This window comes from Rhinolophus sinicus, chromosome 3 (genome assembly GCF_057876585.1).
Source record: "Rhinolophus sinicus isolate RSI-liver-muscle chromosome 3, RSI-T2T, whole genome shotgun sequence".
Taxonomy (NCBI): domain Eukaryota; kingdom Metazoa; phylum Chordata; class Mammalia; order Chiroptera; family Rhinolophidae; genus Rhinolophus; species Rhinolophus sinicus.
The window spans coordinates 23,787,071-23,814,312 of record NC_142503.1 but is presented as its reverse complement, the minus strand read 5'-3'; the positions used below and the strand labels follow the sequence as shown (position 1 = coordinate 23,814,312).

The 27,242-nt window shown below is 37.2% G+C and overlaps 2 protein-coding genes across 7 annotated transcripts in view; both read left to right on the top strand.

The window, feature by feature from the left end:
* RANBP3L (RAN binding protein 3 like) overlaps positions 1–5,391 on the top strand; it is a 44,917-nt gene extending 39,526 nt beyond the window's left edge. For 3 of the 4 annotated variants that reach the window (XM_019737316.3, XM_088796486.1, XM_088796485.1), the window contains 3 exons: positions 321–463; positions 2,828–3,017; positions 4,583–5,391. In XM_019737316.3, coding sequence (XP_019592875.3) covers positions 321–463; positions 2,828–3,017; positions 4,583–4,626 — 377 coding nt within the window. In that variant the 3' untranslated portion in view covers positions 4,627–5,391. The remainder of the gene's footprint in view (positions 1–320; positions 464–2,827; positions 3,018–4,582) is intronic. The other variant, XR_016020605.1, reaches the window with a different exon arrangement.
* Positions 5,392–9,789: 4,398 nt separating this feature from the next.
* NADK2 (NAD kinase 2, mitochondrial) overlaps positions 9,790–27,242 on the top strand; it is a 48,907-nt gene continuing 31,454 nt past the window's right edge. Inside the window, exons 1-4 of one of the 3 annotated variants that reach the window (XM_019737224.3) lie at positions 9,790–10,405; positions 20,735–20,823; positions 21,746–21,834; positions 22,875–22,956. In XM_019737224.3, coding sequence (XP_019592783.1) covers positions 9,818–10,405; positions 20,735–20,823; positions 21,746–21,834; positions 22,875–22,956 — 848 coding nt within the window. In that variant the 5' untranslated portion in view covers positions 9,790–9,817. Of the gene's footprint in view, positions 10,406–20,734; positions 20,824–21,745; positions 21,952–22,874; positions 22,957–27,242 lie in introns of those variants that run through there. The other 2 variants (XM_019737223.3, XM_019737225.3) reach the window with 2 other exon arrangements.

The following is a 27,242-nucleotide window of genomic DNA, read 5'->3' as shown; positions in this document are numbered from 1 at the left end:
TTTCAGTTTTCTCTATTTTAAACAGTTCTTGGATAAATTCTTCAGGCCACTAGGTCCTCAAAGGAGTTCTAAAATTTTAATCATTTTTAGTATTATAGTAAAACATATATAATTTCAGCATTTTAGGCTAAAAAAAAGTCCTCTAACATAAGCCCACTTTGAAAACCAAGTTGTAATCTAGTCCAATTACAACTTAATAGTGAAAATGCAGTCTGAAAAAACAACTACAGGGTGTACTTTGCTTTCAAAAATGGCAAATTCCCCTGGAAGGCTAAGAATCAACTGTTGTGTAGTTTGATATATTTATTTTCCTATTTTAGTTATGCGCAATCAAGGCAGCCTGAGGCTGATTCTCAATAGCAAACTCTGGGCTCAAATGGAGATTCAAAGAGCGAACCACAAAAATATACGAATAACAGCGACTGATTTAGAAGACTATAGCATCAAAGTGTTTTTAATTCAGGTAAGTAACAAATTTCAGTGATCGAGGATTACCCTCCCCCCTACTATATTTATAGATCTCTGCAACTACTATTTTTTTTTTCATTTTATTATAATAACCTGTACCATTGGCAAAAAATCAGCCATTCATTTTGGTTGTTTACAGTCTAATACAAGACCTGAATTTTATATGAAATTTAGAGATCAACACCAAAGTCTATAGTAATCAATTTGTACCTGTCCCAAACATTTGTATTGATATACACCATCAAACCTCTATCTATATCTTTCTTTACTATTGAAATTATGTCAACAATATTACTAAGTTACCAAAGGGCCTATTATCAAGATTGGCTCCTAGGAAGCCAGTAGAATCCACATCCTGATGCTTATACTGAATGCTGAAATTGAGAAGGCTTTGAGATGACTAGAAAGGAATCAGTGAGAAATGGAAAAACACAGGGCAAGCAAGTTAAAACAACCAGTCCAATAGCACATTCCAATTCTGGACATGAGTCAATCTCCAAGGAAACAGGATGGGAGCAGAGCTTTAGTTGTTCCCTGCAGAAGAAACGCTTGACCTCAAATACAAGATATCCAGGCACAAGAGAGAGAGCTGGCAGGAATCAGGTCAGAGAAAAGGCTTGGTTTCCCCTGTGGGCTGAGACCCAGAAGACTGGAGAAGACTGAGCACCCAAGTGATTTCAGGCAGAGGGTCATGATACAAGTAAATTGGCATCCATATAGTAATGAAAAAGAAGTTGGCAAGTGACCACTGGTGAAAAATGAAAGGTTTTATTAACTACCAGTAAGTGCACTGTTAGGTGTAAATGGTGTTGAGAATTAAGATATTAAAAGTAAGATGATGCCCAAACCCTGTTTGCCATTTAGGGAGGTAATATTTGACACTCTTCCAGGCCAGATCCTCTTGGCTTTGAGTGGTCCATAACCTGCCTGAGACTGAGACTGAGATTGACAATGTTTCTTATGATTAGATTCTGCTGCTCAGTATCTGACTCTTGATGACTTTTTAAATTGTAGAATATTTTTTTTAGAGACAATCAAATAAAATGCAAATAAAAATCACCTAAAGTTCCACTCCCAGAGATGGTCAACTTTTAACATTTTGGTCTTATACTATATATTTTTTGTGTGTGTGTGTACATATTTACATATGTACCATACTGTACATACTGTATAACTTTCAGGCAAGTTATTTAGCCTTCTTTAATCCGATTTTACTCATCTGCCAAATAAAGATAATAATAATATACTTTATAAAGTGGTTGAAGAAAAACTAAGAAAATAAAAAAACAAAAAATAGAAAAAAACATAGATAAAAAGAAAAAGTGGTTGAGAAGATTAGACAGCTAACATTGATTGTGAAATATACATATGTAATCTTTTCACTTATCAATGAAAATGAGTATTTAAGGCAACTTAAGAACATGCAAATGAAAAAATGTAATTTAAGACTCTTCTCCTGAAAGTTGGCATATAGTTGGTTCAACCTTCAGTTCTTGGTTGAATGTTGACTAGCTCTCTGGAGGGTTTGCAAAGAGAAAATTTTTCAGGTTTTCTTTGAAATTGTGAAAAGATACAAAAATGTAAACTACTGCCATGTTACCTCAAAGATGACAAAAACCTGGGATTCAAGTCCCAGCCAATTTGCCAACTAGCTGTGTAAATTCAGACAAATCAGGGCACCTTTTGGGGCCCTAATCTCATCTGTAGAAGGAAGAGGGAAACAAGTGTATGTTGAATACCTGTGCTACGTGCTTTTGTTAATAAAAATGGTATACATAACCATAGTTTTATTATAAGGATTGGATAAAAAATAACATAACCGTAAATGTTATACCAATGGCATTGTTACTATGATTTTTTATATTGATAGCAATCATAAAAATAGCCTAGAAAAGTATTGAAAACAAGGACTTCTGATGTGTTTATGGTACCATCTCAGAGACTGCTCTAATGAGCTCTGCTTTTCCACAGAGCTGTGTGGCTTGCAGGGGATGTCTAAGCCAAGTGATGCAAAGGAAATAGACGTCTCCTCCCACAGTCCTACAATTTTCTACAGTGTAAAATAGTGGAGGAAGGATGGTCTTTTACAAACTTAAACTCAAACAGAAATTTTAAATCACAAAATTTCATTTTCTCAGTTTAAAAGGCACACATTGGGACCTCATAAAATTACCCACTTTAGGATTCAGTTTGGTTCAAGGTAAATCGACTTTTTACCCTTTAATTTTTAGGGTTATTTACATTCTAGATTTATGCCATATAATCCCTTCCTTATTAATAGTGAAAGATTAAAACGCCATAAAATGTGGCTATTTATTAAGTCATTTATAGTCCTAGCAAATTAATTTTCCTCATGCAGGCCAGTGCCAAAGATACTGGGTATCTGTATGCAGCAATACATCATCGTCTTGTTGCTCTTAGAAGCTTCAATAAGCAGAAAGACATAAATCAAGCTGAAAGCCAGTCAGAAACGGTCGTCCAGCAATTAAACTGTGATAGCTGTGATGAGGATGAGGATGATTTCATCGGAGTAACTAAAAATAGATCCGGTAAGTAACTTTCCTTTTGTTAGGTGGGAGGTTTCAGAAAGAAATTTTATGCACAATCCTAATATATGAAATAGATTTTTAAAAAGTGGAGAGTATCTGTTTCAAGTAGTGGGGGTTAGAGACTTGCTGTTTGGATCCGAGCAATAGGTTTGAAAATCTGTCTTCTATATGTGGCCTTGATTAGGATTTTACCAAAAATCAGCCTCATCATGATGCCTGCATATGATTCACATTTAAATTGCATAAAAGACCACATTTACAATTTAAAGTAATTACAGTGCTACCCAGAAACTAACCATTTATTCATATTTCTTTTCAGTTCTCATTCTCCTAATATTGGCTATAATAAGAAAATTAGAAATACTTATAATGGAGCCACCAAGCAAATCTGGCTTGAAACACTGAAAACCCTGTTTAGGGTTTTGGAATCTGTCTAGTACTTAATTTTCAGAGACTTTCTTTGCCTGAGGCAAAAAGTATTATTTCTTTTATTGTGCCAGGATTCATGAATTGAGCAAGGTTGAAGTAGAACCAGTAGTAAACAGACTTTTAGGTTTCACTGCTTGTCCTGATGAGTGGATTTAAAATTAAAGTTCATCATTATTTTTGGAGAAAAACATTGTCAATAAGCCCAGCTTTCTTATATAGATGTAGCTATTCTAATAAAGTCACCCAAATATTTTCAGTAATAGTTCCATTAAGCCCTAAATTCTGCTCTACAGAGGAATGAGTAATATGCTTACAAAGATAGTATGTTAGTAAGCAGTTTTCCAACTTTTAATCATTTAAAATCTCAAAGGTACTTTAATCATACAAATTTAAGAATCCATCAAAGAACAGAGCAGCACTTAATGAAATATCTTCCTTTGCCTAATACTAAAAATGTAATCAAGAGGAAAAATGCACAAAACATGAAAATCAGGATCATAAACTGCTTAACTCAGTGAATTAGAGAACTAAGTGAATATGACTTTTATTGTTATTATTAAATGACTTATTCTTTGAAAGCTATGAAATTATTTTTATATTATTATAATGTTTATATTGTCAACAATAAAATAGGGTCTTATTAGAAAATGAGTTGGTATCCATTAAAAATGTTAACTTGAAAGAAGGATTAAATGGCATAGTTCTCATCAACAAATGACCTGTGTATGGAATCTATATTTTACTATATTCCATTTTAGGAAAGGGTAATATGCAACTATCTCCATAGATGAGAAACGATGGAAGTTAATGTCAATCATATGACCCCACCTTCCCCTGCCATTTTTTTCCCCTTTCATTTAGCACCTTCTCCAGGAGATGCTGCATACAAATGGTAAAACGTTGTGAAAGCAATAAAAAAATCTAATTTTTTAAATATTGTTGTCCATAAATTAAGGAAAGATTTAATGATCTGAAAATGTCATGTTTGCAAATGTTATTATAAAAATATAAATTCTATAGATTTCATTTCTTCACCAGTAAGCATATCCATGAGTATTCATGTTCACTTGTATTTGATAGTAAATCTAATCTGAATATAACACTGCATAATAAAATATTTTACATTTATATCACAGATCCTTCTAGGTGGACCCACAGACAGTCGGTTGCCTGTTCATGAGTGCTACCTACTATAAAACATGATAACATCTGCAAAAAGCTTGGCCACCTTACTGAAAATGCTAAACCATCCTAACTAAATGAGAAGATTCTATTCATTCCTTGAAGAATTTTTATAGAAAAGTTCATGAAATATAATTTGTTGCAATCAAAATTTTTCTTTCATGTAGTCTAATAATTCTGAGGTTTTACATTTTGAATACTGTAGAGAAAATGACAGAATTTAAGAAATACATGGATTTCAGAAGTTCAAAATTATGATTTTTGAAGTTAATTTAGAATAGGATTTGATAACTAATTTGGACTATTCATCACATTGATGGATATAATAGTTAAAATTATAAATTGCTGAATTTGATAAATATCTAACTAAAATATTTATTTTTTCAGTCATACATTGTCTGGCCATAAAACAAATATTTTAAAAAATTTCTAGCCCCTTTTTTTTAAACCACTATAACTGCATAACAACATATCATTAAAGCATGTTTTTCTTCTGGGAAATGCGTATTTTCATTTAGCCTTTGGATTTCCTAATACTATAAAATTATATATTCATGGTATGAATTCCTTTAAAGAGAATATGTTCTTGGACGTGTATCCATTGCACCTTGTGTATGCTTGACTTTTGGTCAGTATCCAATAGTTGTCGAAGGAATGAACAAAATACATTACCTGTGTATCAAAACACTAAGTATACAAAAAGTAAAATATGTTAACTTGTCCTTTGCTTTATTTATGTAATTAAATTATCATTAATATTCTAGTAGGTGTGACCAGAGACCTTTCTTAAAACAAATATATAGAGCCAAATGAATTTTTTCTTAAATGCCATTATTATGGTAGACTAAGGTAATTTCAACAATCATGCAACAAAGTTTTAATGCTCCTCTTTTGATTTTTGTTTCAGAAACACTTAATGAGTTACATAAGAAAATTAGTCTCAGTGCTTCCAACTATGTTTCATTTTTCAATCTACTGTGATCACCTCATCTTTTCAAAATGACTTTTGATTCTGATCCTTAAACGATTCTCCTGTTAGAGGCATCTTAGTCTGTTCAGGCTGCCATAACAAAATATCATAGACTGGGTGGCTTAAACAATAGAAATTTATTTCTTACAGTTTCGGAGGCTGGGAAGTCAAAAATCAAGGTGCTGGCAAGGTAGGTTTCATTCTGAGGCCTCTTCTCTTGATTTGTAGGAGGACACTGTGGACTCACATGACCTCTTCTTTGTGGGAGCATGGTTAGAGAGAGAGCAAGCTCTCTGGTGTCTCTTCTTATAATCTCATCAGACCAGGACTCCCACCCTCAGACCCTCATCTAGCCCTAATTACCTCCCAAAGCCCCATCTCCAAATACCATCACTTTGGGGGTTAGGGCTTCAACCTGTGAATTTTGCAAGAACATAAACATTCTTGTCCCCATAACAAGGTGAAAAAATTCACAATTCCAAAATGATTTCTAAAAATATTTTGATATTTCAGAACTGTGGCATTGGAGGAGTTATTGAAATAACTGGTAAATGTTTAGCCTAATAAATACTTGATGTATAATGGTTCTCAAAAGTTAGAGGATTACCAAAATTTCTTAATTTCTGCCAATCTAGTAGACATAAAAGGCGATTTCACTATTACCTTAATTTGTATTTTTTTGATTTCTAATAAGGTAGAGTATCTTTCATTCCTTATGTTTCTTCCAAGAAATTCCTGTTCATAATCTTTGCAAAGCTAATCATGTCACTTTCTCCTTTTAAAGGCTTCCTAGTATCTATGGGATAAAAGCCAAGTCCTAAGCATAGATATAATACTTTCCATATCTTTTTCCCTGTCTACTTTCTAGCCTCACCTCCTATGGTTGCCTGCCTCCCTCTAAATTCTCTAGGATTTCAGAAGTGCTATTTCATGGCTCTATACCATTATGGAATTCCTTTCTCATTCTTGCTGATTCTGGCTAATACCTACTCATTCTTTAAGACTTGGTTCATGACATTTCCAGAAAGCTTTCCCTAACTCCTCTTAGGCTGAGTGAAGACCCGTTCCTCCAGATGTCTATAGCATTCTGTGTATAACTCTACCATTGCATAAACTTTATGCTCCATGGAAGGCAGACTACCTTTTATTTATGATTTTATCTCCTGCATCTAGCAGGATGCCTGGACCATAGCAGGCAATCAAATAATTTGATCTCCATTGACTTGTGTTGTGTGTACAAGGCTCAACGGGAAGATAAAAATAAGCATCTAAAGCTCAGGAGACAGTCTGGGCTACAGATACTGGTAGTAGCTAAAGTCATGCAAGGGGAAAGGGACTAATGTTTGCCAAGAGTATACTTTGTAATGGGCACCTGGCTAGGCATTTGTACATATATTTACAACTTTATAAGGTAGCTATTATATTTTATAAATGAAGAAGTAGGATCAGAAAGGTTAAGGAACTAGTCCAAGGTTGACAAAGGTAATAAATGGTAAAGCTGGAGTTTGAACTGAGGTCTTTTAAAATCCAAAGTCCAAGCTCTTTAGACAATACTGAATGAACTCATGCAAAAGAGCAGAGAGAGAAGGAAAGGGGAGGGGAGAGGAAGGGAAAGGAGGGGAGAGAAGGGAAGTGAGGGGAGGGGAGGTCCTGAAGATGAGCCTAGGAAGAACCTCAAAACGGGAATAGATGGGAGGAACACCATTAGGGACTGGTGTGTTAGAAGCCAGAGTAAAAAATTTCAAGAGGAAATGATAACCATTTCAAATACCACATAAAGATCAAGTCATTTAAGGGCTGAAAATGTCTTCTGAGTTTACAATCAGATCTTTGGTCACCTTGGAAATAGCAGTAATGAGTGAAGTGTTGGGGAGAAATGATTACAACTGGTTTAGGAATGAATAGGAGGCAGGGATGTGGCAATATGAACAGATTACTCTTTCAAAAATCTTAGCTGTAAAGAGAAGATAGACAATATGTAAAAAGCTAAGGCTTAGAAAGTTGATTTTAAATAAATTTTTAAGCTGTCATTGATATGAGCATGTTTAAATAATGAAGCAGAAAATTCAGTAGAGAGGGAGAATTAAAGATATATTAAAGGGGGTAACCTGATGGAGTAATAGTTTTGAGGCAGTAGAAGGCGATGGGATTAAAAAATAACAGTGGACAAAGGGATATCCCAACTGAGAGGATGTCAATGTGTTTAAATTTGTAGCTGGAAATGGGGGAGATCCAAAAATTTGAGTTCCTATCTGTGAAATGAGAATAAAAGAGGTCTGAAATTTTAGATACAAGACCAAACTCGTAGACTGTGATCCCAAACTGGTTTCCTAGGTTCATTTTTTTTTTTTTTTTCTGTCAAATGGATCAATCGACATTCTCCTATACATCCAAGTTTCAAACATGTGTCATCTGTGATTTCTCCTTTTATTCCCTCCCTATATCTAATGAATTACAAAGTAAGAATAGAGTAAGAAAGAACAGAGTAAGAAAGAATAGAGTAAGAAAGAACAGTAAGAATAGAAAGGATCTTGAGGATGTTCAAGTTATAAATGAGTAATTCACATGCCACAGAAATTTAGAAGTGTGCTTAAGTTTCCACTATAAGTCACTATCAGCAGATGCTGTAAGGCAAATTTCCTGGCCAGAAGGGGTCAGTGACCTACTAAAAAGTAGACATCAGATTCCATGGTGTATTTGACTCCATGTTGTATATCCCAGTTTAATATACTATGTGGCACATAGTAGGGACTCAGTAAATATTCAGTAAACCGATGAATGAATATCAGAGGTAGTGGCCAGCCAAAAAGTAAGAGTCACATATTTAATCAATTTGGGCTTGATAGAGCCTTGGTATCAGTCTAGTACTGCTCACTCATTTTATAGATAAGAAAACTGAGGCCCCAAAAGATGCAGTAACCTGCCCAAAGTCCAAAAGCTACTTACTGATAGTGCTAGAACTACAGAGAAGCAAAGAGGGTGCCATAACAGGCGGATCTAAGGAGCAGGAGGGATAAATACTAGGATGTGCAACTTCCATTTGTGTCTGCTCTTATAATAGCATTTTCTTTTATTTCTATTACTATTCCAACAGCACCCAAGTCTCCCTTCCTCTTCTTGCCTCCAACGTGGTCAATATTCCAAACAAAGATCAACAGTCATCAAACACTGCTTTTAGGACTCACTCAGCAGTTAAAAAGCCCTCAAAAGGCTAACTACCTATATTATGAACTTCAAATTACAAACATTCTTAACCCTTCACTTTAGTCCTACTTTTCAACCTTATCTCCCCATCTAGGAATGCTCCCCTTGGCCAGACTTCTCTAGGCATTAACCTCTAACTTCCTCAAAGGCTACCTACTGTGTTTCCCTGAAAATAAGACGTAGCTGGACAATCAGCTCTAATGTGTCTTTTGGAGCAAAAATTAATATAAGATCCAGTATTGTATGTATTAATATTATTATTATATGACACCTGGTCGTATAATATGATCAGGCCTTAATTTTTTCTCCAAAAGACTCATTAGAGGTGATTGTCCGGCTACTTCTTATTTTCATGGAAATATGGTACCAGCTTCTTTCTCCCTCTGGGCTGTTTTTTTGGTGGTCAGCAAGGGGCTTCAATCTGTGCAGTCCCACAGGGCCCCATGCTTAGATGGGCCAGGTGCTCAGCTTACTGCCCTCTGTTGTTTTGCAACTCTTAATTTCTCAACAGGGACTTCCCATTTTCTTTTTATACAAGGCTCTGCAAATTATGCAGTTGGTCCTGGGTCAGTCTCTCAGCCCCTAGACCAGCGTTGTATCAGCCATCCAACATGCGTTGATTAAATGAATGAACAAAGGGTCTAGACTTCTGTGGTCTAGTCTTATGTGCAGTAATGGAAAAAGGAAAGTACTCCAACAAGGAGTTGCACGCACATGCCCCCCCGCAAGGCGCTTAAAACCCCACCCACAGCCCACGCGCCTTCTCAGACCGGTTCCAGCTGGATTCCTCACAGAAGCGCAAACGCCAGAACGAATCCCAGCCCTGGCCCTGGCCTCAGCCAATCCCCGCAGCTCCTTGAGTTCCGAAACCGGAGCGTGCTCTGATTAGCTGACAGAGTTGGTCGGAGAGGCTGATTGGTTGGCAGAATTAGCTGGGCGGGGTTGCACCCCCTGGAAAGTGGGTGGAGCGGGAGGTCTGTCCCCGGGCGGCGGAGCAGCCACTGCGCAGGCGTGGATGGAAACGGATCCACAAACAAACAAAACCCACCACCCTGAAGCCTCCACCTCTTCCCCGCCCACCTTTACCTTGTGTGGGGTCTCCCCACTCCCTGTCGCCCGGCTTTCCCCGCCCCCGTCAACGTCTGGGCACGTCCCCCTCGTGGTGCGGGCCACGCAGGGCCCTGCACTTAACCTCTGGCCGCCTGGCTTGAAGTTAGAGGCTAGGACAGCGCGGGCGGCGGGAACACCCGGCGGCGGGCAGCAGAGGAGGGAGCCCGGGCCTGCGACCTCGGCCGGGCCGACGATGACTTGCTACCGAGGCTTCCTTCTAGGCAGCTGTCGTCGCGTGGCGGGCGGCCGGGCGGCGGCTCTGAGGGCCCCGGGCGCGGAAGGCCCCGCCGCGCGGCCGCGTCTCGGCAGTGACTGCGGCGGCCGGCGGCACCTGGGGCACGGTCAGCCGCGCGAGCTGGCGGGCTGTGGCAGCCGCCCCGACGGCGGCTTCCTCCCGTCCCGGGTGGTGGTGGTGGCGAAAACCACCCGGTACGAGTTCGAGCAGCAGCGGTACCGTTATGCGGAGCTCTCGGAGGAGGACCTGAAGCAGCTGGTGGGTCCCGGCTGCCCTCGTTGTGTCTGGGCTCGGTCCGGCCCCCCGGGATGACCCTCCTTCCCGAGGCACCCTAGATGCATTGCCTGCCACGCTCGCTGTCCCCCACTCCCTCTGGCTTCGCTCGTAGCCCCCTCGCCCCGCGTGTGTGTGTGTGTGTGTGTGTGTGTCAGAGAAATTGAGACGCAGAGGTCCCCCGCCTCCCCACGGTGGGGTCGTCTCGAGGAGGCCTGGGGGGAAGAGGGGCTCCCACAGTCAGAGGGGTTTTGGATTCATTTGTCCTCGCCACCCCCACCACCTTGGGGATAGCAACAATAGGTCCAAAGACTGGTGGGCCGGTGACTGACGTCTGGACGCTCTGGGAACAGCTCCCCAGGCCCGGAGAAATGGGGGCGCCGCTGCGGGAAGTGGAAAAGAGGGCGAAGGTGCCACGGACACACCCCCTTTTACTCTGTAGGACTGCGAGTCCTGGGACTCTCCGGAAAGCGGCATGGGCGAGCCGTTTCCGTGCTGGAACGTGGTGGTCAGCCCAAGTTCTGGCAGTTTATTTTAAAAGCACTGGGGTCTCTGGTACTGGGAAGAGCCAGGAGAAAATTTGACTTTGAATATCTGTTAAGTAGAAAGGTCTAGACAAAGGGCAGGCAAACCTGGTGATTACGAAATAAAGAGCCTATGTCTATAATGTAGCAATATCTCCACAATAGACTATATTTGATGCAGGTGTTATAAATCCACCCAAGGAAGAAACCCTGATTACCCCCTTCCCTCTCCTTTTGAAGCTTCTGATCCCATGTCCTCATTCACCAACTTGAGCAAAAGGAGAGTCACGAGGCTACTACAAACAATATGTCCAGAAAAATCTCCATTGGAAATCTCTTGTTGATGGGCAACAAAAGGCTTTGGAATTAATTGCCTATTACCATAATCTTGTAGAATTCTGCACAAGGGTAGACAGCTTGTTCTAAACGATGGTTTGTAATCTTCAGCAATTTTTTTTGTAATATTTTGTAGCGGTATCCAAATAAAATTGTAAATTACGTTTGCTTAAGCACAATCTATTCAGCATTAAACTTCTTGATTCTTCAATGAGTTCATTGAAGAGGGGCCCTGCATTCATCTGATGGAATGCTAGGTGCAGATTTTTCTCTCCTTTCCCTAAGTGTTTGAAGGTGACAATTTATAGAAAACAATCCTCCCATTTAAAGACTAAAGCAACAACAGTTTGAGCAAAAAGTTGGAGTAGTTAAGTTTGTGTTAGGGCATGAAATTGGTGGTGAGGCAGGAAGTTCAGAAGGCAGGTGTTTTCTGATTTGGAAAAGAGGTATGTCCTTTGGGTTGTACTCCTAATTTTGTAAGATCTACTTTTTAGAAATTGTCAAATGCTATATACCCATAAATATGTTCTTCATACAACTTCCACAACAATGAAAACAAAACAAACAGTACACTCAAAGATGTTCACAGAGTGTAGGATTGGGGGGTCAGGAGCTTGGAGTTCTAGGCCCAGGTGCTGTGTAGTTAACTTCTTAGGAGTCCATTTAACTTCTCTGGGCCTTACAGATGAAAACAATACTTTTTGTGAGTACTGTCAGTTTTCAAAGTGCTTTCACCTATTTCAGTATGTGGAATATTAGGGTTGGACTAGATAGCCTCCAGGCCCTAGAAAAGCTGGCATTTTGAAACTCTGAATAACTTTATCAAGGACTCAGAAAAATGGGTGGCATCTAGATAGATTAATTCTTGGACCTCCGAACTAGGTTGCCACTAATCAAAACTTTTTAAATGTAAGCAAATAAGTCTTTAAAAATCGAACTGCCTAGTGTACCCGCTCAACATCTGAAGAGAAATCTAACGTAAATATTTGTCTATCACTAGGTAATGCTTTTCAGGATAAGAAAACTTTGAAGTAAAACTTCTGGACTATAGAACACAGTTTTGAAATAGTTGTCATTTCAATTAAATTTTTTTGTGTTAGTTCCTTACTGATTTTGAATTTTATCATTTATGTCAAGGTCAGTATTTAAAATAAAATAGCAATAGGTGGAGCCCAGACAGGTCAAAGAATACAAGGCTGTGTGAAGTTGTTCTAAAATGGGATTCTGTATTACAAATGAAAAGGTGATGAGTATTTTTTGCCATTTTGTTGGGGGTAAAATATACTAAGGTATATGAATTGTGTGAATTGGGTATAAAAGAAAGTGGCTAAGTGCTTGCTTGAGTCTTCTGGCACCATGGCTGCTTTGTCTATAGTGTCATGGTAACACGAAGTTTTATTATCAGAGGGTGCTCTTGGTGGCCGTGGTGGTTGCGGTTGTTTTGTTGCAAATTTATCTCTACTAGGTTACTGGTTAAAATGGAAAATGAGGGGTGGAAGGCAATATTTTATATCCTGAAGGCTCATGGTTTTCTAACTTTGTAGAAACATAAACAATCAGAGGAAATACTTCTTAGTTGATAGAGCATGTGCAAAATAGGTTTACATCCTTCAAACTGTGTCAAAGTTTGATTTTCAGTTACTCTTTCTTATTGGTTACATTGCCTAATTTTTAAAACTTGGTTTTCTTTTCCCCTAACTGACGAATAACTTTTCTTGTGAATAGAGGATTTCTGGAAAGGATTTTACCTCTACTGACTCATGACCATGCAAGGACTAATTCAACTATTATTACAATTTACTCACATAAGAGAGATAGATAGCTATTGGCAAATGTAGAACTTTTATTAATAGGGTCCAAGAGACTCACAGATTATATACCTTTAGAATCAAAGCTAATTGGAAAGGGTTTTGACATCGTACCTTATTGGCCAAAAAGCTTTTATTTAAAAACGTTTTTATTTATACCAAATAAGAAATGAGCAGTTTCCATTTTCCTCTTCCCAAACCCCAAATCTTACAACCTCAGGTGCAACTCCCTATAGTAGTTTCCATTATAGGTTATTTTTAAAAAATTATTTTCAAAATGGGATAGAATAATTTTCATTTAGCATTCCTTCTATTATAGGGTTAAACTATTCCTAGTTGTTGCCTTCTTAGCAGATTTGGGAGTTGTAATGCCTTGGATTTGGTTTCCCTTTCTCTTCTTCCTGAAAACAATGGTGTAGCTTGGGTTGTAGTTCTTGGGCAGATACTACTTTTGCCATGTGGTGTGCAATGAGTGTAGTGTATGCAATGTGAGTATTTATCAAATTAAAGAACATGATCTGGAGTACTGCCAGAGCCTTCTAACAGAAACCTCACTCCTCTCAAATCTTCCAGAGACAGGCACCAGAGTGGTGTATCTAAAGTAAACATCTTGTCCACTCTTCTGTTTAGAACGCCTCTAAAGCTCCCCATAACCTGTAGGGTCACCTAGAGAATTTGTTAAAATGCAAATGCCTTAGCTCCCTGTAAGAGTCTGATTCACTTTGTGAAGAATTCCCTTTCTGAACTACACCCTTAAGGTTGCTGACTCAGAATTTTTTTACCTGGTTCCCAGGCCTGCAGGTGGTCCCTGGGTCACACTTTGAGAAACACTGCTATCGGTGAACCTTTGTGATCCTTAATGTGCCAAACAAGGCCCTTCATGAATTGACTCCTGTCTACCTGTTGAACTTCATTTCTGATTAATTCTTGTCTTCTGTTTCATTCCAGAAATTATATATTCAACATAGTGACATATTCTTTTTCTTTGTCCCATCTCTTTTTTACTCAACAGCATATTTATTTAAGCTATTCTGCACCTTGTTCTTTTTTTCAGTAGTATGTATAGTACTTCATTGTGTGCAGATGCCTTAAATTTATTAAAATACTTTCTGTAATTAATAATATTTGTGTTAATTCTTACATGTGTGAATCAAGCTCTAAGGTAAATACCTAAAACTGGAATTGCTGAGCCAAAAGGCATGTGCATTTGAAATTTTAATAGGTAATTGCCAGATTGCTTCCCTTAGAGGCTGTACCAATGTATACCTTCTCCGGGAATGAAGGTACTTGGTTTTCCATCAACAGTTTATATTTGGGGGTCTTTGCCAACCCGGTAGTTGAAAATGGTATTTTAGTGTGGTTTCATTTGCATCCCTCAGTGTCTTTACCTTTGTAGCTCCCTTTGCTTTCAGTGCCCCTCCATCCTCTAGCCAATTCCTCTTCTTCCTTTGAGGTCAAGCTCAAACATTACTCTCACAGGAAGTCATCTTTGGTGACCTTGCTGTGCTTCTCTCTGGCCACCAAGGTTGTGTTTGGTATTCTTCACTATCTTCTTCATGATACTTGGGTTTTTTATCTTTCCACTTTAGAGCATAATCTGTGATGATTTTCTTCTCTAGACTTGAGGTCAAAGACTGCATCTTATTAAATCATGTTGTAACTATAAGGGGTCTACGGGAATACAGAGACGGGAGAGAATAATACAGCGAAGGGCAGAAATGAAGGGGAAAAGAAGACCTTTGAATTTTTTTTTAACTTTTAAGGAGACTTTTTAGTGATCTTATTAAAGTTTAGATTTTCAGTTATGAAACATTTCTACCATATAAAACAGTTTCATAAAGTAACTAGACTCGTGTTGAACTATCTAGATTTAACAGATACTCATTTTGCTATATTTACTTCAGGTATTTTTAAAGGAAATGTAGTTATGACTAAAACCCCATCCTTTCAATTTTCCCCTTCCCTGTCTCCCTAAAGGTAACCACTAGCCTGAAGTTGTTACATATACCTTTCTATTTATTAATATGATTGTGTCCATAAAAAGTATAACATTTTGTATGTCTTTAAAAAGTTAAATCAATAATGTATTCTTTAGAATATGTGCCTATTTAGAAATTTGCTTTTCTTCACTATTGGTTTAGAAACTTATCTGTGTTGATACATGTTGATTCATTTTAACTGTTGTATAGTATTCCATTGTTTATATAGTTAGGTTTCCAGTTTTTTTCAGTTTTTAAAAAATGCTGCAATTAGAAGTACAAATAACTTTTCCATAGGCATTGACCCACCTCCTGATTCCCCACATTCTCATCAGCACTTGGTAGACTTTAATATTTTTGGCAACGCGATGAAAGTGAAATGGTATCTTTCAATTTTAGGGTATTTTAATTAAATATTGAAGAATAGGGAAGAATTTATATGTGAAGGGGGAGAGAACAGTACTAGCAAGATAGTGGTGAAATTCATCTTTTTGCCAATAAAAACTCTAACGTTTTTGACTATAATCCTCAGTCAAAAATTTTACCACGACTTAGTACATACACTCATATTTGAAATAAAAGATAACATGAAACAATTTAGTCTTTTTACATGTAGTATGGTTTATTTTCTCTTTAATAATAATGCTGGTGTGATTGATATAGCAACCATTGTAAGAGTAGTTTTAAAACTGCTTAAGAGCATGTACGAAGTTTGGACAATTAAGTTTGCAAACTCATCCTAGAAAAAGTGCTACATACCTCATTACTGAGTATCACTACGGTCACCTTCCAAGTACTCCCCTTGGGAAGCTATGCACCGACGCCAGTACCTAGTCCTCCCTTCAAAGCAGTTTTGGAACTCTTTTTCTGGAATGGCCATCAGAGCTGTCATCATATTACCCTTGATGTCCTGAATGTCATCAAAGTGTCTTCCTTTCAATATTTCCTTTATCTTCGGGTAAAGAAAGAAGTCATTGGGGGCCAGATCAGGTGAGTAGGGAGGGTGTTCCAATACAGTTACTTGTTTACTGGCTAAAAACTCCCTCGCAGATAGTGCCGTGTGAGCTGGTTCATTGTCGTGATGCAAAAGCCATGAATTATTGGCAGAAAGTTCAGGTCGTCTAACTTTTTCATGCAGCCTTTTCAGCACTTCCAAATAGTAAACTTGGTTAACTGTTTGTCCAGTTGGTACAAATTCATAATGAACAATCCCTCTGATATCAAAAAATGTTAGCAACATCCTTGGAACAAGTTCGAAAACTTAACTGTCAGACCTTGTATATTGAGGCTAAACATGTAGGTTGGACATTAAAAGGTGTTGGGTGTCATGTGAAGGAGTTGGTTTTATCTTGTAGTGGTTTTCAGTTTTAGCAGCAGCATACAATCATTGATCAGCCCTACTCTCTTTTCACACAGGAATGTAGTGATGAGGGTCAATTTTTTTGAGACTTTCGCATTCTGGGAATAGTATGAAAGCAGGCTTCTGGTAGTGTGGTTAGGTTGGGGAAATGGGAAATAAAAACTTAAAGAAAAAACTGGTTTAGAATTCTGGAAGCAAGCTGTTGCCTGGAACCAGATAAGAGTTGATATTGTCCAGAACTGAAGCAGTGGCATCATGAATGTAAAGGACAGATTGGGGATACAGTTTACACGTTATAATTATTGGACGTCACCACTGATTGGCTGTGGAGATTGAGTGTGAGGGGAGAATTCAAGGTGACATCTGGGTTTATTCTGTTGACTAGGTAAATGGAAGTATTGTTAACTTGATACATGGGACTCGAGCAAATTTGAAGGAGGAGTATATAATCAGATTTGGAAGGTTTTGGGGAGAGTTACTTGATCTATCTGTGGGTAGATATAAAGGTAAGGACTTGAAAATTTGAGCCTATAGCTCAAGAAAAAGCCTTGAGCTAACAGTATAGATTTCATAATTACTTTTGTATACTTGGTAGATCAAGTCCCTGGAGTGAGGAGGTAACTCAAAATGAAGTGGGAGCAGATAAGAAGCCAAAGATGGAATACCAACATATCAACAACAATACCAACATATCAGGGAGTAGGTAAACAGAATTCAAAAGATGAATGCAGAAGTGGGAAGAGAACAACAGGGAAAGTAAAAGAGAGCCTGGGAGAAAGGATAAGTGGAATAGAAATGATCCAAAATAAACACCAAATATTATATATTTGAAGAAATACTTAGGATTCACTGCACTAGGCCTGATCATGCTATGTGAATGTAGTTTGCTTTCTAGCTGTTAATTAGATGTCACTAATCCTTTTAAGGCAATTTTGAGAAACACTCAGTGCCATTTAGTTAAGTGTGGAAACGTTTAAGAGTGCTTAAATTATGCCTAGTGAGTTTACATATCAAATTGTCATTGTCTCAAAAGTTTGTGCATTTCTTGTGTTACATTTAAAAAGACCTATTGACTTCCCTTACTGAGCTTTCATGTAAATTACATTGAGTACAAAGTAGTAACATTCAACTGATAAGTAAAACAAGTTTTTAAAAGTGATATTTGTAAGAAACTCAGTTTTGGTCAAGTAAAAATGTCTGTGATACTTAAAAATGTTTGGGCCACTTGGAAAATAGCATGCCTATCACATCTGACCTGAAGGTATGGTAAATTTCTGTTCATTGAGAATCCTCCTGTTTTCTTTTCATGCTGTATTGTGTTTTAACATCAGATTTTCCTTGGATGTGGTGATGTTGGTTTTGGGAGATTTTGTAGGAGAAACTATTGCTTACACTGAAATGTGTCTGTTGATTTTTTAGATTCACACTGCTTTTTCCATGTATCCTGGTGAATGATCTTTTAAAAGAATTTTTTTTTTTTTTAATGCAGATAAGAACTAAAAGAAGGTTTTGGGAAAAAATAAATAAAGACTTTGTCTCAAATATCTAAGATGTAGCATTGCAAAATTGAGACTGTTCTAAATTTCGATAATTTCTCTAACCTAAAATTGTAAAACATTTTACAAAGAAGTCGTGTTTTTGTGTCTGATTAAAGTGTTTTTAAATCCTTGAAGTCTTATTTTCAGAGGGATAGCTTGAAATACTTAACAGCCTTTGAAAACTTTTTTAAGTTTCAAAAAACTTAAAAATGTAAGGGACACCTGAATAGTGATTTAAGACTAGTTGATGCTTTTTACGTGATTTTTAAAAATGCCTTATCTTTTGTCGGCCTAGTTTAGCCAGTTCATATTAATGAAGCTTCCTGGCCCAACCAGCTAGATCTTTAAAGAAAACAACTGATATAAGAACCTGTATTCTCTAAATTTATTGAACCATGAGTTATTAGAGAAATAGTTCACAAGAAGAAATTTGGGAGCAAGAGTGTATAAAATGACATTTTTACTCCAATATTAGATGTTCTGATGCTAAATGAACTTTGTATTTATATTTGGAATTTTTTGAGGTATAGGAAAACTTACTAAAATCATGGGAAACTTCAAGATTTTTTATAGTTTTCCAAAATTATTTTCCCCATAAATTCAACCCCCTTCGCTATCTCAAACCAAAATTTCCTAACACTCAACTGCTGAGTAATCTTAATTTTCTGAGAGTTAGGAAGTAAGAACCAAAGCTTCTGAACCAACGGACTAGAATTTACAGTACCCACACACAGTAGGATTTACATCTTGTTCATGGGTACATGTTCTATATTGTCCAAACCAAAAATTGGAACATAAGATAAAACTCTGGGCTGGGAATTGAAGTCTTAGGGCCATTTACCCTTAAGTTTGATTTATAGCAGGTTGGAAGCAGTAAATTTGATAAAAGTTATTCCAATAGACTTATTGTACATTTGAATTAGTTCTCATTAAGCTTAGCAGTTTTCAGTGCCCCATTTAATACATTTGAGCTCAACTAATGTTTAAATGAACATAGTAGGTGCTCAAATATTTTTATGAATAAATTTAATTTTGTAGAGCTTAATTTCTGGCTGTGTAAAGTGTTCACTCTTGAAATGGTCTCATGAGATATAATGATTGTGACAAAATAATATAGCATGATCACTAATCTAGAAAATCAGGGCTTGATATTGAGCATATTAATTTGAAATCCCTGTTAGATAGCCAAGGAAAGATGTCAGATACACAGCTGGCTGCATTCATTTGGAGCCCTAAAGATAGGCCGGGGTAAGAGAGAGCAGTTGGGAGCCATCAGCATCCAGCATAAAGATCTATTTTAATGAAAGTCTTAAACTAGAGAGTCCCGGGGAGAGAGGAGAGATGAAAAGCTTTGTGATCCATATTTTTTGAGATACTGTTACTGCAGTTTTTTTAGTTGATCTGTAGTTGGGTAATGATAGTAGTAATCTGAAGGTTAATGCTGTGTTCATCCATATTCAGAAATTCTACTCTTAGAACAGTTTTTCAAACTTCGTATATGTTGATTTGTGGATTAAATGAAAGCAATTATTACCTTGGTCCCTGCTTTCCTTAAAAAAATATTCTTGTCATTGGTTTGCTCTGTCTAAATATAATGAGACATATCTAGGCTTTAAACTGCTATACAAGCTGTCTGATCTAGTATATCTTTGTGAATTGTCATCTACTAATTTTCAAATAGCCAAATGGGTTGGTCCTCAGCTCTTTTGAGGAGCATACATTTCCTTTTAGGTTATAGGATGAGGGCAAAAGTATTTTAAAACTCTTAACCCAGTACTCATAAGATTGGAAAGGTGGGCATTAAAATATTAGCACAAATTATCCTGGGGTAATAAGATTATATGTAATTAAAATTTTCTTTATATATGCATCTTTCATGCTGTTATAACCTTCTTTAAAAAGTAAGATACATATTAAAAATGCTATCTAAAAATTGGTTTTACTTTATAATTCAGTAAGTAATAATTTAAAACAAAAGAATATATTTAAGATTTTATTTTGGACAGGTACTTGAAAAACTGATTTTGTATCATAAACAGACAAGGGCTGGGAATTTGGAGAAAAAAACAACAACATGCTTTTCAATTCTAGCATTTACTCTGGTGGACAAATTTCCTACTTGGTTAAATGGATGTTCGTTGAGGATATTTCTAAACTTCTCTCCCAACATTTCACTTTATGGATTATTTAGAAGACATACTTTAAAAGGAGAATATTAATGGTAAAATAGTGACATAAAATATCACTGTAATAGACTAAGAAAGACAATTCTTGAAGGGTATGTTTTTCAATCTAAAAGTTATTCGTTCTGAGGGAGCTAACCAGGACGGATTGCATAGAGTAAATGCCAAATAGAGTTCATAAATCTAAATGCAAGTGAGCTGCAAATCCAAGTGGAACAAAGGTCAACTAACTGCCTTCTAAAATATTAGTTTATCTTTGTTTGGTCTTCAGGTAGCCATATGCAATATGTTAAAAATCCATTTAAATAAGGAAAACACTCAAGCTGTAAAACATGCAAATTTTGAGATACTGTTGACTACAGGATTCAGGAAACTTAAAGCTGTATTAAAACCAAATTATGATTTTCTGAAATCAACTTTCCAGTTCACTTTAAACAACTTTCACAGCTCATCATTAAAATGTGCCTTCTCCCCCCCCGCAAAAAAAAAATCCCGTTCTATTTTACAGAGGACTTTTTAAAGAAATATAACATAATATGTAATATACATCATGTAATAAGATAACATTTGTTTTATTTTGATGTAGCTTGCATTGAAAGGCTCTAGCTACAGTGGACTGCTTGAACGACATCATATTCACACCAAAAATGTAGAGCATATTGTAGATAGTTTACGGTAAGTCTGTGGGATTGGACTTCGGGTGGGCTTTTGTATTCAGGAATTCCTGGTTTTCTTTTTACTAGCAGCTAATCATTACATTTTTAATCAATATTGCCATTAAAAATCATTTTAAGAAAATTATATTGTTAATGGACTTGATTATTATAGTTTTTCTAAGGGAATTTTTATCATATTCTTGAAAACTGCACAGATTTTGAGTTATTTGGTCTGCTCAAGAAGTGTCTTTTCTACAAAGAATTCTGTATGCAGTAGCCTTCAACTGTATGTGTAATGTTTTATTTCTTAAACAGAATACTGGATTATATGGATGTTCATTATAATCTTTGAATGTCTAAAAATTATCATTATAGAAATTGAGTTACTTTGGGACTAAATGTAGTCAGTGAATAAGTTTATATGTGTACAAGAGACTCAGTGTGAGAACATGCAAATTAGAAAGTTTTTAGTCACTGTTCCGGTGTCTGGCATTTAGCGACTGTTTGCTGAATTTAAAATAATGGCTGTTCAGTTTTATAATAAAAAATTGCCTCTCAAGGTGTTAGTCTTCTGGGCTATTTTTGTATTAATGAATTTTAGTATTCGAAGGAGTAGAGAAAATGAAATGAAATTCTAGTCAATATTGCCATTTGTCAGGAGCTATAAAGGATGTTTTTAAAGCACATAGAGATTTAGGGTGGTCCTTAACTTTCAGTTTATTCACATGCTTCCTGACTTAACGTAGTTAATTGGCTGTTGTAATTAGGAGAAAATGAAGCTAATCTTACAAAGCTAAACATTAATTTGTTTATAAAACAGAATTGTTTATTTTACATATCCATTGTAATAATCTACCTCTCAAAAAACATACTCCTTTATTATGTTATTACTAGAAATTTGATATATATATATATATATAACCTTTACTTTTTTGTCTTAGGAATGAGGGAATTGAGGTTCGTCTAGTAAAGAGGAGAGAATATAATGAAGAAACTGTTCAATGGGCTGATGCTGTCATAGCTGCTGGAGGTAATAGCTTTACAGAAGTAAAGATGTGGGAACACAGAAACGCTCTTTAATGCTCATATTTCCAAACACCCTGTGGTCAAGCTGTAATGAAGCCTTCAGTGTCTCTTCTACGAAGAGGTAATTCTGTACGCAGCAGGCTTCAACTGTATGTGTAATGTTTTATCTCTTAAACAGAATATTGGATTATATGGGTGTTCATTATAATATTCTTTGAATGTCTAAAAATTGTCATTATAGAAACTTCAGTGAATTTGGATCTTTAGGATCAGGTTTAAAAAGATCTGCTTATATAACATTTCACTCTTAGTGAATGATGTTATTGTGAGGTTCCATGCATATATATTTGTATGTGTCTATTTAAGGTATGCATGTAGCTTCAAATACGATTCAGAGGATTCATTATAACTGTATTTTGGTTTATTATGCCAGTCTTTAAAAAAAGGTTGAAATTGTTGAAGAGTTTACTGAGATTAGATAAATTCCATCCCTTTCTGGCCCCAGTATGCTCATACTTATTTTTTCCTGAGCTTTATTATTAAGTTAGTGAACATTTTTTATTAAGTTAGTGAACATTTTTTCTAAAGCTTTAAATTGGCAACATTTGTTGGAGAGAAAAATCCGAAGTGGGACGCCTTGTTGGATATATTCTCATTAAAATAAGTTATGAATTTGGAGTGATGTTATGAGAGAAGGAAAGAGACTTGGTTAATAGAAGGGATAGGATTAGAGCAGTGATTCCCAACTGAGGTATACTACTGGCATCTAGTGAATAGAGACCAGCGATACTGCTAAACTTCCTGCAGTGCGCAGGGCAGCTCCCCACAACAAAGAATTATCTGGACTGAAATGTCAGTCTTGCCACTGCTGAGAAATCCTAGATGAGAGTGGGAGCAGTAATGCGAAGGGATAGTGGGTAGAAAGGAAGTGGAGCAGATGAGGCAGTTAGGATGCGGTGGGGTGTGATTGTTAAACGTACTAATGTTCCAGTGATGTTACAAATTAGATTTATAACAAGCCTGGTTATGTCTTCTGTCCTTCAGGTGATGGCACAATGCTTCTGGCAGCAAGTAAAGTCTTGGACAGACTTAAACCAGTTATTGGAGTAAACACGGATCCAGAGCGGTAAGGAAAAACGTTCTTTTTTGTTTGTTTGGCTTTTTTTTTTTTTTTTTTGGCATGTTATGCAGACAAACATTTATGCTTTGCTTTGCTGAGTATCTGTTTATGATAAATCTTAAAATTTGGAAGCTCTTCTTTATTTTCTGTCCCATAATTACATTGCAGAGCTCTGTTGCTGCAGGGAGTTGACTACGGTACATAATGTTTAAGTGGAGGCATCATTGCTCCTGGCTATCATGAGCGTTAGAACTACGTTCCAGATACATTTTAGTGATGAAATTTAGGCTTGTTAAAGTGATCTCTACCTCTAGTCGAGTTATCTTCTATGTAGTTGTTTCTAAGGAAAGAGCTAGTGTTTTTAGCATACATATGCACTTAGCTGGCATTGGTGGTTTTGATATAGGATGGACACGTCCTCACATCTGACTTTCCAGGTAGTTTGGGAGTAGTGTCTGTGGCAGAATAGACCTCCCCCTTGACCTAGGTGAGTATTGGTGACCTGTGGTATTGTCGAAAAGGGTTGAGTTAATATTGTTCAATCTTCTGTCCTTCCTCATGGCTCTCATCTACATTCCTGGTTATGCCGCCACTGATTTTCTGGTGACTTCATTGGCTTAATGAATAGACCAAACTGTATTGTCATTTATTTTTCTTTTCTTTCCTCAGCTTCACTGACACTTACCCTCATTCTGTTCCAGCCACACACAGCTGTGACCATACCTGGGCTTTATGATCATCTGGAATCTCCCATCTCTCAAATCTTAATTCCACACTGACCCCAGCCTCCTGCCTTAACAGCAGTCTTATTCCCTCAATCTTACTAAATCTGCCCTTTGACTTTTAGTGCATCGATCCCTGCTATTTTCTTAATTCTCCCCTACTTTATCACTTTTTTTTTTTTTTACAAATATCTTAAATATTTTGTATCATTATCTTTCTTCTTACTCCTAGATCACTCTATCATCCTTTCTATTCCTGCATCAGCACTGCTGAGGCCATCTGGGGAAAAAAAATCCCAGAAACTCTGGCTTCGTGGCTCCAAATTTACTTTCAATTGGTAGTTTCTAGCACTTACAACTGTGCTCTCAGAGTGTCTCAAAAAAACTTGCCTATGGTCCAAGTCGTGTCTCTTCCCCATTCTCTGTGGTAGCTACTTCAAGAGTGGGTCTTCCACTTTCGTAATCTCCTTCCTTCAACATACCCTTCTCTTATCTCGTCAAGGAAATGAAAGTCACTAGATGAGCTTAGGTCATGCTTAAAAAAAAAATCTTGACCCATCATTTGTTGCCTTTTTTCCTCTTTCCCTTCGCACATGATTCCTTTCAGTCTAAAAATTTAAGACTCCCACCTTTCAAGAAGATTTAATAAATCCTTTACCCTGTGTCGTTCTCCGGATGATTGTCCCTTTGCCTTTCCTTTACCCCTACGCTTGGTGTCTCCACTTCTTTCCTTCACAGTTATTCTCTATCCCGTTGCAGTCTGTCCTGGACTTGCCCATCCACTTCATTGACATTGCCTGTGACTTACAAACTGGTGGTATCCTGGTTTCTGCATCTCCTGGACCTTTTAGCCCGCGTCTCACTTGATTTCTGGGAAATTTTTGGTGCTACCTGCTGCCTTGTTGCATCTGTACTTCTTTGACAGTTATGACGCCCCTTTCTTCCTATCTTTAATGCTACTTCTTTGTCTCTATCTCTTTTGAAAGATCTTATTTTTTGGTCACTGCTTAAGTACTATTGTTTTCATATGTCTATTTTCTTCTTCACTCTCTATACTTTCTCTAGAATAACTGATTCATATCTATGGTTTTAATTTAGATCCTGGTGACTCCAAAATCTTATATCTATCATCAGTCCTGCTTCCACTCTTATTTATAGTCTCTTCCCCACTGCAGCCAGAGCGATCATTTTATGAAAGTTTGATATTATGTGACTTCGCTGCTGTAAATCTTATGGTTGCTCTCCATTTAACTCAGGATAAAATCTAATTCTTTACTATGACTAGGGTGAACGACTCATCTTGTGCGAGGGACTTTCCCAGTTTTAGCACTGTAAGTCCCAGGTCCCAAGAAAATTGTCAGTCACAGGCAAACTGGGATGGTTGATCGCCTTAACTGTGACATATATCTGGCCCCTGACTATTGTTTTGTGTCCTTATTTCTTGTTATTTTTCCCTTTCCGCATGCTATTTTAGCCGTACTGTCCTCTACTTGAGTGTATCCAGTGGCATTAAAAAGGTAACATTTCTGCAGGTGAACCCATCACTTTTCCTCTCCCGCACCACACTTGAATGGAGTCATAACCAGCTCTGAAACTGTGTTTTCCCATCCCCCATCTTTCTTATCAGATTGGTCTAGGGATCTAGTTCTACGTTCTAGGGATCCTACCTTTGAATCCACTTCTTGCCGTCCTCACTGCTACTAAACATAGCTCAGGCCTTTATATTAGGTTGGTGCAAAAGTAATTGTGGTTTAAAAGGTTAATAATTGCAAAAACCACAATTACTTTTGCACCAACCTAATAATTTGTTTTTACTGTAATAGCTTCCAGTCTCGCCATCTCCAACCCATCCTTTATACTTTGCATTCATGTTCTTTCCAAAGTGCAAATCTGATTGTATCCCCTCTTTAATGAAAATAATTTAATTAAAATCCATGACCTTCAGGATGCATTGCAAAATTCTTAGCATAATACATATGATCTTTCACTGTCTGTTGCCTAACTGCTTTTCTAGTTTCATCTATCCTCATTTACCCACAGGCACTATGCATTCTTCAGCTAAAAAAATATTACTGAAGTCCTTCTAGGAATAGCCTAGGATCTTTCTTTCGTTCCTTTTTTTTTTTTTAATTGTATTTTTCCCCGTTTTATTGAGACATAATTGATATATACTACTGTTTGCATTTAAGGTATACAGCATATTGATTTGATTTACATATATTGTGAAATGATTACCACAATAAGTTTAATTAACATCCATCATCTCATATAGATACAAAAAAAGGAAAAAAAGTTTCTCTTCCTTGTAATAAGAACTCTTGGGATTTACTCTCTTAATAACTTTCAAATACACCATAGAATGTTACCTACAGTCATCATGTTGTACATTACATCCCCAGCACTTACCTCGTAACTGGAAGTTGGTACCTTTGACCACTTTCTTCTATTTCCTCCACCCTCCACCCCAAAGGCTGTTTTTAAGTGCAAATGTAACATATGAGCATCTGATAACATCATGGTTGGAGGCTCACACGTGGAGGCTTTTGCTCTGCTGAGGAGCTTTGTTGAAGAGCTTATTTGAAAGAGTAACTCAGGAGTTCTTCACAAGGCCCCTGTTATTTCATACTTTCATATGTGCTTTTGCCCACAGTAGCCTCGTACCACTTTCTCAGCTGTGTTCTTGTCCAGGCCGGTGCGTCTCCCGGACTCTGACTTTAAGTCCCTGTACAGAGTACTTATCCCTTCCTTGTATTTTCTGCTTGATTCTCCTTCCATTCGATTAATTCCTTGAGTACAGGGCTTTGTGTTTTCTCTGTCACTATTACACATATTAGTAGGCAACAAACATTTGAAATGAATGATTAATTAAATGATCTTGGGGACCCAGGCCTAGCTGAGCAAATGTTCCCTGAGCATAAGTAATTGAGATCATTGGTTCAATTATTAGTATTTGATTGCCTTCAGTGTCAATGTGTGTGTATTTTAGAACTTCTTAATGGCATTTCATTAAAGTAAGGATTCTTAACTTTAGTGATCACATTTTATACTGTTTATTAAAATGTATTTCCCTTTAAAAAGATGACTTAGCACTCATAAGCTTGTGGGGATTTCGAAACTGATAAATAGACGGTGTCATTCTCTAATTTCTATCGAGAATAGTAGGTTTTAGAAGTCCTTCGGTTTCTCTTCTTGACTTCAGGCAGAAATGTGTTAAGTCTCCTAGCTTCTTCAGTAATTCAGGTTGCCTGACTTCTTTTTCTTAAGCACAATGGTGCCTCACAATACTGAAATACTCCCAGAAGTTAACATTCAACTTAATTTTCTTCTCCTCTGTATTAGGTATCAAATGCTGTGGAACAAATCACCCCAAAACCTAGAGGATGAAACAGCAATAATCACTGATTATCTGTCATGGTGTCTGTGTCAGGAACTCGGGAGCAGCCTGGCTGGGTAGATCTGGCCTGGGTTCTCTCAGGAGGTTAGAGTCAGATGTCAGCTCGAGCTGCAGGCATCAGAAGGCTGGGCTTGGGCTGGAGAATCCACTTCTAAGATGGCTCATTCACATGGACT